The sequence below is a fragment of the Rhipicephalus microplus genome, unplaced genomic scaffold (assembly GCF_043290135.1).
Source record: "Rhipicephalus microplus isolate Deutch F79 unplaced genomic scaffold, USDA_Rmic scaffold_42, whole genome shotgun sequence".
Classification (NCBI taxonomy): domain Eukaryota; kingdom Metazoa; phylum Arthropoda; class Arachnida; order Ixodida; family Ixodidae; genus Rhipicephalus; species Rhipicephalus microplus.
This window is the reverse complement of record NW_027464615.1, coordinates 553,649-569,669: the sequence shown is the minus strand read 5'-3', so window position 1 is coordinate 569,669 and position 16,021 is coordinate 553,649. Positions and strand designations below refer to the sequence as shown.

The following is a 16,021-nucleotide window of genomic DNA, read 5'->3' as shown; positions in this document are numbered from 1 at the left end:
ATCGCAGCCGTGGATCTCGCCAGCAGCATTATTTTCGGTTGTGTACGGCCTCCAAGCGCACCATAAACACACTACAATTTTGTTATTTGTTCCAAATTCAGCTTACGCTCAGTGCCTTTAATATATCGGCGGTAAATTTGATGTTTTCCTAAAGCCAACTTGACGCTAACACCTCTAGCGTCGTTCTTCAAATTGCACTGGCGGTGTTTGCGTGTCGTACCTAACAGAAGTGGTGGACCCGCTGTTTACTGTTTTGTCAGAGCGAAACTTCTCTGCACGATTTTTCTCGGTATCGAGAAATTCGAGTAAAATGCGTCGGTTAGAGGACAGCTATCTAGTCTATCTTGTCGCGTAGCCACTGGGGCTTAGATGTATCGAAAATGCGAGTGTAGCATGCGTGCCGAACGTTTGATCGTCTGCTCGCAGACGCTCACTGACGCAACCATTTCTGTAACGCCAAATCAACCAACCTAACACAAACTTTTCCACGTCGTTCCAGCGCTGTGTGCGCCATGCAAAACATCTACCACTTCGGTAAGAGATTCCAAGACATCATCGTTGCCCTTTCGAGCTGGTTAACCTCTTGGCTTTATCCTCTGGCATCGTTTTGTGTCGTCTCGTGCGCAGAGCGTAGCAGCAGGACCCACTGCCCCGGCCTGTACTGCGGCCGAATCAGATTCGACAATGGTTCCTTCAGCGACTGTGGGGTACGTGTGCGCAGTCTGTCGTGCGCTACTTTGTGCTTACTCAGGAACTACTGTTCCCCCAGATTGTTGCAAACATCTGGTAAAGGGTGTTGCGCGTGGTGGTGGGTACTGAGGAGTCCGAAAGTCGACAACGTGAATGAGGTTTCAATAAATATTTTATTTGTTCACTGCGACTGCTTTTCTAAGCTCATTCCTTCGCGTATAGTCTCACTGCGCAGTTCGAATGTAATGAACTTTATTAATAACAGCAAAAAAAAAAAAAAAGGAGAGTAAGCTGTGAAGCCTCTAGCGTGTATATTTACAACCTAGTCCTACACACATGACTGATCACCTTGCAGGAGATGAGCATTTCGTGACACTGTGCTAAATTATACTTAAGTTTACGCGTACCTGATTGCCCCAGTCAGTGCAGCTATTCGACATGCAGTCGCCATAAGTTTAGCAGTGTTGTGTAGCACCGGCTGGTGTGAAAGAATGCTCTGACAGAAATGCTGGCTTGTTTGCGGCCTAGAAGCATCCCTCGTGGAGTATTTCACGATAGGTAAATTTTAATGTAACTTCAATAAAAATTTTCGCTACCTTTTTCTTGTTTTCTTCAGAACAAACTTAAAAGTGTGCCATGCACAGTGCATTGCCCAACAGGAAGCGCCAAATTTGCATGATTAGGTTTCGTATAAAACTTCAGACTACGCGTCCACATAATGAAGTGTTCGCCGTGTATTGCCATCAAATGGTTGGACGGCAGCAGTGTTCCATCCCTACAGATTGTACACCAGCTCTCTGGCAATGTACCTAAATGTAGTGTTCAAATTCACTTGTCTTCTCAAAACCTGTATGATTAAACTAGACGATGCCTAATTGTTGCCTGCTGTTTATCGCACATTTCTTAAAGGGACACGAAAGAGCAAAATGCTTTTTCGTGTGTTAGTAAAGTACAGTTTCACAATCCCTAAAACACCACCATTACCGCGACATGACACTTGGTAAGTAATAAAACGTGTGAAAATAAACTGCGGATGGATACGCCACCTTGAGATTTAGAAATGAAACTTCAACCTTGATTTTCTCTGCTAATAATAAACTTGAAAAAACTTATTGGAACTTATCACATTAGAGTTCACAAATTGCAGTTTATCAATCTAAAACTACTCATTGTTCTTTCTTTAGTGTCCCTTTGAGAACTTAAGCAGTCGTGTACCTATGAGCTCTCCTTAAAACCATTCTTCAGCATATCAGTGCGCTTTCACCCCAAATTACTATCTCTCAGAGAAATTTCAGCAAAAACAAGCTAGTGGTTTAATTGTGCAGTATGGTCATGCACATCTGACACCCACTCCTGTTTATGCAAAGTACCATATGCAGCTTGGTGTGACTTACAAACTCTTGTAAAAAAAAATGCTCGGGTAACCAGTGAAAAACGTTTTAACAAAGCTTCCCAAATGGGCAGTCACTTTTAGTCAACTCGCCACTTGTACCCAAGGGGGTCTATATGAAAAACATTAGGATTTGAAGTAGCAGATCTGAAGCCAGTGTTTGCGGGCAGTTTACCTTAAAAACATGGCCTTCTCACGTTGTATTTGAGCAGAGTTAAAGTGCTTTTATGCTGCTAATGCTTGCCTAACTAAAAGATTGCTGTTCCTGACAAAAGTAATGTATATGAATGAATGTTGATAACTCAATCTATACTAAAATTTTCCGAGACTTCGATGCTTGTTTAAGAAACCAGTAACACTAAAACACCTGTTAAGCAGTATCTGTCTGAGAAAATTACCAACATTAAGTTTGTGTGGTCTGGGAGGCCAATAATGCTTTTTCTTTGCTGTATTCTAACTATTTGCCGTGCCTGGAGTGAGATGGTGAAGGCATAGCTTCGCTTTCTGTACATATTTGCCACTTCAGCAGTTATACTTAAACTTTTTTGCTTGTATCCTGCACCGTAGGCTTGTCCCCGTGGATTCCGGGTGTCCCGTGATAGCAAGCTGTGCATGCCGTGTGCCGACCTGCCCCAGTTCTACGACTGGCTCTACCTGGGCTTCATGGCACTGCTGCTGCTGGTGGTCGAGTGGTACATCATCGACAAGACCATGCGTCGACGAAGGTTTGTCGTTGGCAGCTTGTGTTTGCCTGAGAATCGTATGTTGCAAGATATACTGCATGCAAGCATCAGTTTGAGACCCAGTAATGCAAAAAAAAATTTGCTTTGTTTCGTACATAAATTTTTTGTAGAGGTTTGAGCGAAGGGAGCTTTGAGGGCTCGTTTCTTTGTTTCATAGAACTTTTAAAGATAAAGCTTAAAAAGCGGGCTCCACACTTGCTGTCATGGCTACGAGTGTCGCTGGTGAACTCTCCCAGGTGTGCATGCACAATAAATGCCCGATAAAGTGAACGACGACATGCATCGGGTGTATAATCCGAAGGTTGAAGCTTCGCGGTCTCTGTCGATGGCAAGATGTCTTTTCGTCCACTTTATTCGTCTTCGCATTTATATCGCAATTACAACAGTACACTTTAAACATCACAATTAATAGCCCCTGCACCTTTCTTGGCTTCATAGTCGGTTGGGCTTCATTAAGTTTGTGGCGGTTTCTCATATGTTTCAGAGGTACAGACTTGCAGCTTTCTCATTGATTCGTCATATAAATGCTTACAAATTTAGAAGAAAACTATATTTAAAGAAAAAGCTTAAAAAAGGGGTTCCACACTTGCTGTCATGGCTCGTCATCATTGCCTTTTGTACAGCTTCACTCCGGAGGTGCTCGCACTGCACGCCTGTGCCCTGTTCGAGACCGTGCTGGCGGCGGTGGCGACTCTCCTGTCGACACCTCCTGTGGGGCAGGTCCTGCTGCACACGTGCCAAGTGCAGCGCCTCTCGGACTGGTACACCCTGCTGCACAACCCGACACCGGGCTACAAGCACACCATGCGCTGCACCCAGGAGGCCGTTTACCCACTGTGAGGCTCTGTGAATGCATAGCTGTATAACTGTGTCATTGTATTCCTGATAAAGGAGCGCATACAAATAATGAACACGAAGCTGGTCACCACAGGTGCCCCATTTCGTCAGGCTCTGTGCTCTTTACTTGTGTTTATTTTTGTTTAGAATTCAATTAAGAGCATCTGCAATACTTTGCTCAACATAATCAGAGAACTTGCAATCTGTTGTCAAGGTTGTCAACATGTGAGCCATACTTTATTTCACGGCCCGCAGCTGGCCATTCCATGTCAAATCATCCAGCGTTTCTTTGGCTATCACGAATGTGACTTTGAAAATTCGCACATGTTTGTCGAAGTTCGAAATTCGTCCCCGTCGTTTATTTCTGTTGCCAAAAATTTTCCTCCCTATTTATGAGAATCCATAGTTTGGCGCTGGCTGAGCTAGAGGGCGTCAGAAACAATAACTTTTTAATAATAATTTGTTTCGAATGTTGTCAGTAAGATGCTATTTGCAGCAAGGTGATGAAGTGATCTAACTGTAAAAATAATGACTTACTTGTGTATATCAATTCTTCAAAGGCTTTGCACACGAGCAGTATTAAATAATATTGTCAATTTTGAGATGTTTTTTCAGGAGTATGGCAAGCTCAAAGTACACAAATAAAATATGTGCTGGTGGCCCGTTTGACATGCTACAAATTAAAAATAATTTAGGCACTGAAGTTATAGCAGATAGCCTGAAAAAAAAAAAAATGGCAGTGGCTTAGCTCAGCTATGCCAGGATATACGTAGCGTTAGCAAAGATTCAGCTGATTATTCTTAGCTTTCCAGAGTGTCTTGGATTAGCTTGATTATCAAGCTTACTGCTGCTGCAATGACACACGTATATTTATTTTGCCGGGCAACTACTTCGGGATCCGATGAGTTAAGCTTCTCCACACTACTGCACCGTTGAGCAGCATTTGCACTCTCCTTTTTCATGGCTATACCACAGTGGCAAACGCCAGTCAGAGGCGCTATCAAGCGACTCCAGCGCAATGTGAGATGGCGACTGCACAGGGAAGGTGCGCGAGTCGGCGTCCATATGTCTACCAAGGCTATGACGGCACTCCTATGGAAAGCGCACACTGGCGGCGGCGAGTCGCGCGGCCGAGTGCGAGGGAGGTGCCGGCTTTGGTGCATGACACCACTGATCGTCTGCGCAGAGCATCAAATTGCGCGCACGCCGGCTGCGGCGGAGTATCATTGCACATGCGCAGACCAGTGCCAAGCGAAATTGGCTCAGCGAGGCCAGTGTAGCTAACGCTACAAAATTGCAAATTTACCTGTTTTTTGGAAAAAATTGCATTCAGCATAACAAAAACTCGCCTTGGTGGTCAGACTAAAAATATGCACAATATCTCATTTGAAAGCCCAATGTATTAGCTAAAAATAGGTGAAGTTACTAGAGGGTGTTAGTTTTTAAACTTTATAAATATTTTTTCTGAAATTATGTATCTCCACTAGTTTTCCGCCTAGTAACTCAAGCAGCATGACACACTCCCAAGGGCAATCTTCAGCAGAAGCCCACTGGCCTGGTATGCGGACGGCAAACATGGTGCTCTGTATAAGGCAACGGAAAAGGAAATGCACAGGCCAAAGTTCCTTCGCTTCCATTTTGAATACAGTGAGCTCACATTAAATGCAAACCAAAGGGGCCAGGAAAATACCTTTAATTTAAACAGGAGTTTCGTGTATTGAGAGATGAACAGGGTTGCAAAATACAAGTATACTAAACCAATCATATCAGAGACAGTTCTATGTAAGCAGCGATTTCGTTTAGCAGATTTTCGTTTGCTGAGAGTCCACTTTTAAATTGTACGTTGTGTACTCATAAGTGTACTTATCCCAAGCTGTGTTCACATGATGGATGTAGTTGCTGATGAATCGCTCATGCAATGTAGCATAGCTGACAGAATTAGGGATATTTGGAATATAGTGGCAGCAACCCATATTTCTTTTTTGTGTGCTTTATAGGTTGGTAGTTCTTCGTGCACGCTCGGACTGGCCTGTTAACACTTTCATGGCCGCGAGAAATTTGGTCATTTTTAGGTAGTCCAGGAAACATTTTTTATGGCATTCGAAGTTTCTCATTTCAATATTTATAGTATCAAACTGTACAGCAAGGAGTTATCTTTCAAATAAAGTCAGTTTGAAACAACAAATTTTTTATTAATAGTACGAAAAAAATTCAGACGAAGAAAAGTTGTAACATGAACAAAAAAATTTTATAAAACCATTAACACTGCTCTGAACAAGGTAATAAAAAATAAAAATATATATCTCAAGCACAAGAAACACACACCACTATCCTGTAATTATAAGCGCTGCAAATGTAAAAGTTCTTGTGTACATAGATTAACATTACATGTGGCGTCTTTTATGCCACCATGCCAAGCAGTTTCATGATGCGGTAAAACACAGGTTTGCTATGCATGTTTCACAGAAAACATTTGTTTTTCGTTCTTTCTAATAACTTGAGCAGTAAAGAAGAAAAAGTTGACAGCTCTCAATAAAGCGCCGCGCGGCACACCGGAGCGCAGTTCCAAGGTTCACTACTGGCTGCATCTGTGCACGAAACTAAACTAGCGGCAGTGTGAGCTGCACTGCCGCTAGCAATTGGTACCGCCCAAAGGATCTGGACACACTGGAGATAAAATTCCCTGACCTTCAAAACACGCGCAGGCCATAACGAGGCTCGAGCACAAAGCTAGGCTCGAGCACAAAGCTACGCTCACCGGCCGACGACCGCTGATGTTCTGGGGCGGTTTGACGAACTCTCGTCATCCAGGCTGAAATTATAAGTGTTGATGTCGTCTTCTAAGCCTGTGCTGTTGTCATCATTTGAAGATTCCAGCTCAGATGCTTGAGAATCCTCTGAAATTCGCCGTTTTCATGAAGCGGGCACACGCGACATCGACACCACCATTGAAACTACGCATGCTCACCCGCGCATAAAGAGAGGTGCCTTAAGATCACCACGAGGTGAAAAACAAACACAAAAGTGAAACTGATAAAGTACTTCTTCTTTTACACTCTGGATAGCGAATGATGTCCACAAGCGCATGGAACGTGACAAATATTGATGTTGTAAATATCGACAACATACTACCGATGGAGATAGGCGTGGTCACGAATGTGTTGATATACACTCAAACTTCTGTATAATGAATAACATGGATATAACGAAATACCAGTTATATGCAGTAAATGAAAAACGGTGTTGCAATAGATACAGTGTTAGGAATAGCTTTTATAACGAATTTTCGGATATAAGAAACTTATTTCCTTCTAAAATGCCACTTTGTTATAATGAAGTTTGAGTGTATTATCAAAGTATAATCTGCCCATCTAGTGGTAATATATTAGCACCTTATTTGTAACAATAATTCATTTAGTCAATTCTGCATAAATGTGCTGCAGAAACGAGCCCGCTTAAACTTTCAGAACTCGGCTTGCATGCGGAGCCGGGCCGCCTTGATTTACAACTTTCCTAACGGATATAAGAAACCGTTGCTCAGGGAGTTATGCCCATGGCGTCTGCGAAAAGTTTCTCGACCTCATCCACGTCTCTCTGTGCTACTCAGGTTTTCGATGATATTCGTCTTCTACGGCCTCTGCCTGGCATCCTTGCTGCTTCTGCGGCCCCTGCTGGTCTACAAGATCTTCTCTGGTCAGGGAAAGAAGTCTGTCTTCCTGACCATGTATGCCATTCCAGCGCTGGCCCTTATCCACGCCACAATGGGTGGACTGTTGTGTGAGTAACATCATTGCGTTGCAGTGTTGTTCACTGTAATCTCGGTGCACTGTTCATACATGTTGCAGTTGGTATAATGACACATTACTTTCTCATGTAGTGGCCGGAAATGTCGGCTGCGGGAGGCAGCGAGAAAGGAGACGTGAAGCAGGTTTGGAGTTGCAGGGCAAGACTGTTTATTTCCACTCCGTGCGAGTGACGAGAGCTCCCCTCGACGAGGGAGAGAATGAGGCACCCCCGCGTTCTTCTACAAGAAAGAGGAAAAGGGGGCCACCGAGCGAGCAGACGTAGCATGCAGCCGGTCTAATCCCCGGAGCCGGCCCCGACAACACGTTGTTCCCCGAACACGGAGGAGAAGGAGCTGGCGCCGCGAGTAGGCGCGCTGTCGACGGCCGGCTGCAGACGGGATAGAAAAGAATGCGGTGGTGCTTAGCAGCTTCCGCTACAAAGGCTCCCCCCCTAGATTGCGGAGCTTTTAAAGAAGGACAGCAGTTACGGGCTGAATAGTGAAAGGTCACAGTCCAATGGTTAGCACTGAAATCGTACGTGAGAGGCTGCTTGAATGGAAACTTCAATATGAGCAGGCTTGGCGCGGTCAACGGCGACGACTTCTCGTTTCCCCCGCACGTCGATTGCGATGGTTTTGTTAGTACGTCCCAAAACTTTGAATGGGCCATCGTACGGCGGAGTAAGGGGCGGCTTCGTTGCGTCGTGTCGCACGAACACATGGGTAGCAGAGTCCATGTCAGGAAAAGTGAAAACTTTCCTGTTGCGGGCGATGCGAGGTGCTGTTGGCCTGAGTTGCGCGAGCCATGCGCGCAGCTTCTCGATGTGATCGGAGGCTGTTGGGGCGGAAGGTGTCTGGTCGGAGAAGAATTCTCCCGGGAGGCGCACTGTTGAGCCGTAGACCATTTCCGCTGCGCTGAAGCCGAGGTCTTCCTTCACCGTTGAGCGTAGGCCAAGAAGAACGAGCGGGAGCTTCTGCACCCAGTGCTGGCGGTCGAGTTTCGCTGCCAGTGCGGCTTTGAGTTGCCGGTGGAAGCGCTCAACCATTCCGTTGCTGGCGGGGTGGTAGGCGGTTGTATGCTGCAGCTTCGTGCCGAGGAGCGTTGAAAGTGCGGAAAAGAGGTTGCTCTGGAATTGCCGTCCCCGGTCAGTTGTTATGCGGGCGGGGCAGCCAAAGCGGGACACCCATGTTTGAATGAAGGCCTGCGCGACGGTCTCAGCTGATATGTCCGCAATTGGTATAGCTTCGGGCCACCGGCTGTACCTGTCGATGCATGTGAGCAGGTACCTAAATCCTTGGCAGGGCGGTAGTGGTCCCACGAGGTCAAGGTGAACGTGGTCAAACCGCGCCTCAGGAGTCCGAAATTCCTGTAGTGCAGCCCGATTGTGGCGAGTCACTTTCACTTGCTGACACGTTTCACATGTCCGAGCCCATCGTCGCACGTCCGCGTTGACTCCGGGCCAAACGAAGCGTTGCGTTATCAGCCGCTGGGTGGCACGGACACCTGGGTGGCTGATGGAGTGGAAAGTGTTGAATACCACTCGGCGAAAGTTCAGTGGGACAAAAGGTCGTGGTGCTGCCTGGGAGGTATCGCAGGTTATCGTGCTCTGGACGTAGGGAAGTGCAACCTCCGAGAGCCCGAGTGAAGATCCCCCTCCCTTCAGTCTTGTCAACTCGGGGTCGTCCCGCTGAGCTGCGGCCATAGCTTCGAAGTCCAGGACTTCTGTGCTGGAAGCATTGACGCGAGACAAGGCGTCAGCTGCTTCGTTTTCGACCCCGGGAACGTGGCGGATGTCTGTAAAAAACTCGGAGATGAATGAGAGCTGACGGATCTCTCGTTCTGAGTAGGAGGAACTGTTGTTTTTGAATACGTAGGTGAGGGGCTTGTGGTCTGTCAAGATGTAGAACTCACGGCCTTCGAGGAAGTAGCGGAAATGCTTAATGGAACAATATATTGCGAGCATCTCCCTTCCAAAAGTGCTGTACCGTGCTTCTGCAGGCTTCAGACGTTTCGAAAAGAAGCCCAGTGGCTTCCACTGGGCGCCCTCCTGTTGCTGCAGCACTGCTCCGACCGATGTGGAGGAAGCGTCCACCATGAGGCGTGTAGGAGCTTCAGGCCGTGGATGAATGAGAAGGGTAGCCGCGGCTAGCTCGTCCTTAGCTTTCTGGAAAGCGTTCTGGTGTTCGTCAGACCAACAAAATTCTGGTGCCTTTTGGTCGTCTCGGCGCAGCAGGTCGGTCAATGGCTGGAGCACTCGAGCACAAGACGGAATGAAGCGCCGGTGGAAGTTTAAGAGCCCGAGGAACTCCCTCAGCTTGCGAAAAGATGTTGGAGCTGGAAACTTCTTGACGGATTCCACCCTCGATTCCAATGGCATAATGCCTTCAGCAGTGATGTGGTGGCCGAGGAAGTTGAGCGCCTCTACTCCAAACACGCACTTTTGAGGTTTCAACACCAGACCGTGCTCATCCAAACGCTGAAAGAGCTGGCGGAGGTGCTCTTCGTGCTCCGCGGGCGTTCTGCTGGCCACCAAAATGTCATCCAGGTAGACAAAAATGAAAGGAAGACCCCGGGTGACCTCATCCATGAACCTTTGAAAGGTCTGTGCGGCATTTTTCAAGCCGTAGGGCATGCGGACAAACTCAAACAGGCCGAACGGAGTTGTTATGGCTGTTTTTGGTATGTCCTGCGGTTCGACGGGGATTTGGTGGTATGCCGCTACAAGGTCGATCTTGCTGTATATTTTCGTACCTGCCAGCCGCGCGCTGAAATCGTGAATGTGTGGCAGAGGATACTGGTCCGGCGTTGTCGATGCGTTCAAGGCTCTGTAATCACCACACGGGCGCCAATCGTCGTCCTTGGGCACCATGTGTAGCGGCGATGAATGGTTGCTAGACGAAGGGCGAACAATTCCCAGCTGCAGCATATGCTCGAACTCCCTGCGTGCAGCTTGAAGCCTTTTGCTGGACAGCCGTCGTGGCCGGGCGGTGATTGGCGGCCCGGTGGTGACGATGTGGTGAGTCACGTTATGTTTCACCGGCTGTTCCGTGTTGCGGGGCTTGGTGAGCGAGGGGAATTCGGCCAGGACGTGGTGGTAGGCTGATACTGGCTGGAAGGCGCAGATGCCAGATGAGCAGATGTTTGACTCCAAACCACGTATTTTGAGGGATGTGTTGTTATCCTTGAGGCAACGGTCACGTACGCTCACATCCAGGTTGAAGTGGCTGAGAAAATCTGCTCCGAGTATGGCGAAATTAACATCCGCCACCACGAAGACCCAGCGAAACAGGCGCCTGAGTCCGACGTCTATTGTCAGCGAGCGGAAGCCGTACGTAGCGATGGCAGTGTTGTTCACTGCCTGCAGCGACGATGTGTTCTTGCTACGTCGGCGATCCTCGGGGGTTGCCGGGACAATAGAGATTTCGGCTCCCGTGTCGACTAGCAGGCGCGAGTTGCTTACGCGGTCGACTACGAAAAACAGGCGGCTGGGTGGAGGGCCGATGTCGTAAGCCGCCGTTAACGACTGGCCGGAGCGTTTCCCGGAAACGAGCAAGGTTGAGTGCAGCGGCTAGCACCCGTGCCGAAACGACGGTGGTACCAGCAAACTCCGTCCTGTGTATCTCGTGCATGGCTTCTCTGGGAAGAGCTTGGGTGTCTTGAAGGAGATCGGTTGCGTCGTTGCTCGTCCTGTTGGGGAGCGCCAGATAGCACAAGTTTCTGCATGGTCTCGGTAAGGTGTTGCAGTTTCTCCTCAAGGCGCGACAGTCGATCTGGTTGCTCATGTGTTCTTGCAGCAGCTATGGGCGCAAAGGTTGGAGTTGAGTATTCCGTGATGCGATCGGCAAGTTGCGCTAGTCGATCAAGGGACGTCTCATTTGAACCCGCGAGAACCACGCGCACCGACTGGGGGAGCCGTTGCAGGAAAAGTTCACGAAGAAGTGGGAGCTGGCCGTCCTGACGCGCGTGCACACCGAGTAGTTGCCGCATACGGTGCAGCAGTTGGGAAGGTCGTTGGTCGCCCAGCTCTTCGCGACACAAGAGCTGCTGCAGTCTGCTTTCTTCAGGCGCCTCGAGGCGGTCCAGCACCGTCTTTTTGAGGGTGTCATATTCTTCTTGCGCGGGGGGTGAAACCAAAATGTCGTCGATAGCGTCGGCGATTTCGGGGGGCAGGGCTGCGACGACGTGAAGGTATTTTGTCGACTGCGAGGTGATGTGCCGGAGTTGAAAACGGGCCTCCACTTGGCTGAACCAAACTCTTGGATTTTTCGGCCAAAAATTTGGTAGCTTCAGTTCTGTGGCGATGACCGCAGGCGTGGAGGCAGCAGCGTTGTCGTCGGAGCTCATCGCGGCGTGTTCGTTGAAGCGTTCGGGTCACCAATTTTGTAGCGGCCGGAAATGTCGGCTGCGGGAGGCAGCGAGAAAGGAGACGTGAAGCAGGTTTGGAGTTGCAGGGCAAGACTGTTTATTTCCACTCCGTGCGAGTGACGAGAGCTCCCCTCGACGAGGGAGAGAATGAGGCACCCCCGCGTTCTTCTACAAGAAAGAGGAAAAGGGGGCCACCGAGCGAGCAGACGTAGCATGCAGCCGGTCTAATCCCCGGAGCCGGCCCCGACAACACGTTGTTCCCCGAACACGGAGGAGAAGGAGCTGGCGCCGCGAGTAGGCGCGCTGTCGACAGCCGGCTGCAGACGGGATAGAAAAGAATGCGGTGGTGCTTAGCAGCTTCCGCTACACTCACACCAGTAGACATCAAAATTATTTTTGAATTAATCTCTCTCATTGCTTTCTATGTTACTGGTTAGGAACAATCTTGCGTCAGTTATTGATTGCCATCTCTGTTCCAGATTACGCATTTCCGTACATCGTTATCATTCTGTCTGTGGTGTCCATGGCAGCTCACTTTGCTTTCAGACTTGACCAGGTAAGCGTATTTTTCGTTAGCGTCCCACAGAAACTCGTGGGAGTGGTACTTGTAGTACACTCAAAGCTCATCATAACAAAGTTGCATCTTACACACACAAAAAAAAAACAAGTTCATTATATCCGAAAGTTCACTATAAAGGTATATTTATAAAGGTATAAAAGAAATGTATGTTCTTTTTGTATCAGACTATAAAAGCACTGCTGTTAAAGTTGTTTAAAAATGACTCAAAACTCACACTCTGCTTCCCCAGAACCGATGTGCCTGCTCATTGCCTCAAATCTACACAGCCTGCTGCTTGAAGCTGCTCGTGCACTAAACATTTTTGCATATTCTGGTGGTGCGAAATACCATTAAAACAGCTCCCAGCACTGTTTTTTTCATTTTTCGTAGTTGTGCACCACACAGCGAGTGGTGCGTTTGGTATGATTTTCGGTCATCTCAATGCTCCCAATGAAAAAGTCGTGTGGTTACTTGCCCTCAAAGCATGCACAGGATTCCCCAATAGGGGGGTGTTATTTTCCTGCAGTGTGTGCGCCCCCTCCTCGCTTTTCCCTATGCACTGAAGCCCTTAAGATTACAATGATGTGCAAAGGCAAAAGAAGTGTTAGGAGAGCACTACCCCCCCCCCCCCCCACCCTGCGGCTAGCCCTAGGGCCTTGCTACAAGCACTGAGAGACATGTGGTGCCTGCAAACAAGTTCATCTATTCGCGATTTCAATGAAGCTGATCTTTTGAAAGATCGTGTTTCGAAGAGCGTGTTTCGAGATCTTTCGAAGAGCGTGTTTTCGAATAACAAACTTTTAGAAAATCCCCGGCGGTTTTCCTTTGCATTCTACGCAAAAAAATCTTTCTGGAAAATGGATTTCTGAATAGTGAGCATTTCAGTTGAACGAAGTTTAGCAGTGCCGAGGGCTCTTTCTTGAGATAATGTCCTTGAAGTTTTGCATTCTGCATTACTGGCGTAGCCGATGCATTCGGCACTCAAATCGCCGATTCATCAGTGGTGGTTCGCTTCTACATGCAGCCCCGCAGAGGCAAAGCGTCCGCGCGAGAGACGAAACCGAGCCTCGTGCACTTCATTGCCTGCGCACAACCATCAAATTTGAAAACTGTTTACAGTGTTCGTACGAAATTGAAAAAATAGTGCGACAAAGAAGTTGTAACGTAGGAGGCAGGTTCAAATTCTGTATTTCCAGCTGAGGCTATAGGACAGATTAGAAAGTTACTAGACTCTGTGTCAGAGAAGCAAACTGTGCCACAGGCAGTGTGCAGAAACTGTGAACTCTCTGGACAGCTTTGCATGCTCTGTTAAGGGTGCCAGTCCGTACGAAAGCTACAAGATTCTTTTAAAAATAAATTGCATTTCACACTTTCGACTTGATATCTGCTGTGCCCAATGGTGTTCACTATCGTTGTGAATATTCAGTTCAGCGAACTATTTCCTTGGGGCCGTTCAAGTACACTCAAGGGAGAGTTCGCAGTAATATGCTCCACATGTTTCATCTCACGTTCTCTCTCATTATTTTTTATTTCTCTCTCTTTCAGTCCATGTGCTCCCTGTTCTCACAGACTCTGAAGGAGTCGCGAAACTTGACAATTCTCTTCGGCCACTGGTTCCTCCACGCTTACGGAATCATTGCCATCACCCAGTTGCGAGATCCGGTCTTCCACTGGGCACTGCTCGCCGTCGTACCGTTCCCTTCACTGTTCTACATCCTGACGTCAAAGTTCACAGATCCGAGCAAGCTACATGTGGAGTGACATGCAATCCTAGCTTGTGCCCTGTGAACCTCTTAATGCAAGAACTTCCCATGTTTCACTTTCATGTTACGGCACGTACTCGGTTGCTTGATCCATGAAATGTAGTCTGCTTTGGATCTTGACAACAGCGCATGTCGATGAAATAGTATTTGCCCAAGAAACTTCTTTCTTAGACTGTATGTATGACATGGATGTTGTGTGGCATATTTGAATGATTGCGTGTGGCAGTAGCGATGGCCGTCTGTGCTGCAATAAAATTTATGTTCATTGTGTATTGTCAGTGGAAGGAGATGTGCCACCAATTTGTAGCTGTAAACTAATTTACGTTGCAGTTGCATTTCAGTCAATTTATAATTGTGCAGTCAATGTTACCTTGTGTTTTAGTGTTTGAGATTTATCATCATCTTGTGAGGGCAGCATGCCTAGCATAGGCTGGTTATTGTACCAGTCTTCAGAAGGATGGCGTGTTGTATTGGTGAAAAGGCCAGAACTGATGAATTGATGTAAATATACAAATAGCTCGATTTTCGAGGCCTGTAAATACACTCAATAAACTCCCTAAACACCCAGATTTCTTGTCATTGCTAGTGCAAATATTGTCACTTGTGTAAGCTGTGTGTTTGTGAAGTGTGTATTTATCATCCATACCCACTAGTATATGCAGAAGGCTTGGGAAAGAAGTTAGAGTCTTAACATAAGAGAAAGAATCACAGTGACACTGATACAGAGATATGTGCCCCAGCACACAATCAACAAAGGGTGAAAGCAAGAGTAGGGGATAGCAGCAAGTACTGGAAAGGAAGAATCTCCTATGAATAGGTAATGCATGTAACTAGCGAACATAAGGAACTTTCTAGAAACATGGACTGTCCCTGCCCAGTGGCATGAATTTTCGACACCGAATAGTACTATGGCTTAACCACAGTCGAAAATTGTATACTTGCCGGTACTTCAACCCTGCCAGATGAACAGAAATGCGATAAGGTTATGCGATGCGATTAGAAGTCAAAGCCTATGTATAATGTGTGAGAGAGAGAGGCTCATTTGCAGAAAGGCAGAGAAGATGACCTGAGCGATGGTATGCTCTAGGAACGCCTTCTCTAGAAAGATGCCTGCGGTGTTGCTCGCTACCCCATTGTAGCTGTGCTGCCTTGAGTCGTCGGTTGTCGAGGGATAGTGCCACGTTTCAACATATTCTTTTCAGTGAAGCTGAGGTGGTGTGGTGTTGGGGGCGGTAGTGTGTAAGCAGCCACCACAAGGATCGCTTGCTACAGGCCTTATTGGAAACGAAGAAGGAGGGAAAGGGTAGAGCAGCAGGTTTTTGGCTGCAGCGGTGGGCATTTTTGTAGAGGTGTTGGTTCCAGCCTATTACTGTATACCAGTGGAGGGAAACGAAGAGGAAAAAGAGTGATTAATGGAGATAGTAAGTTAGGGATGTTATGGTATTCAGTACTGTCAAGTCAGTACAATGCTATAGCTGTGCTTCTAGTTCAATGGCCTGTTGCAAGGCTCTGACCACCCTTGAGACCCCAGTTGTGCTGTTGGCATCAGGTCAAGGGTACAATAACACAACGTTGTCAGTGCATGGTGATTATGAAATAGTTCAGTAGAGGAAACCTGTCACTGTCAAATCACGTGCGTTCCCTGAACAGGTGTAAAATATGCGCTCGGGTGTTTCTGACATTTGGACAGCAATGACAATAGGACCGGTTCACTGCGCACTGTGAATTGATGGTGGTTACATACAAACTAAAGTTAATTATAAGTGATTCATATGTGAAATAAAGGTAAGTGTGCGCAAGTGAACCAGATGGGACTTAAAAATGAATCAAATGTGAATTCATGCCTTGCTGACCAATCCTCACCCTGTAGAAGCTGTGGCGATGCCTAG

The 16,021-nt window shown here is 47.3% G+C and overlaps 1 protein-coding gene across 1 annotated transcript; it reads left to right on the top strand.

The window, feature by feature from the left end:
• The first annotated feature begins 219 nt into the window (after positions 1 to 219).
• Positions 220 to 14,701, top strand: LOC142787026 (JNK1/MAPK8-associated membrane protein-like). The gene is made up of 7 exons (XM_075884645.1): positions 220 to 534; positions 628 to 707; positions 2,648 to 2,805; positions 3,447 to 3,659; positions 7,268 to 7,437; positions 12,290 to 12,366; positions 13,915 to 14,701. The coding sequence occupies exons 1-7, from the start codon at positions 513 to 515 to the stop codon at positions 14,128 to 14,130; spliced, it is 936 nt and encodes a 311-aa protein (XP_075740760.1). The 5' UTR covers positions 220 to 512; the 3' UTR covers positions 14,131 to 14,701.
• Positions 14,702 to 16,021: the final 1,320 nt, after the last annotated feature.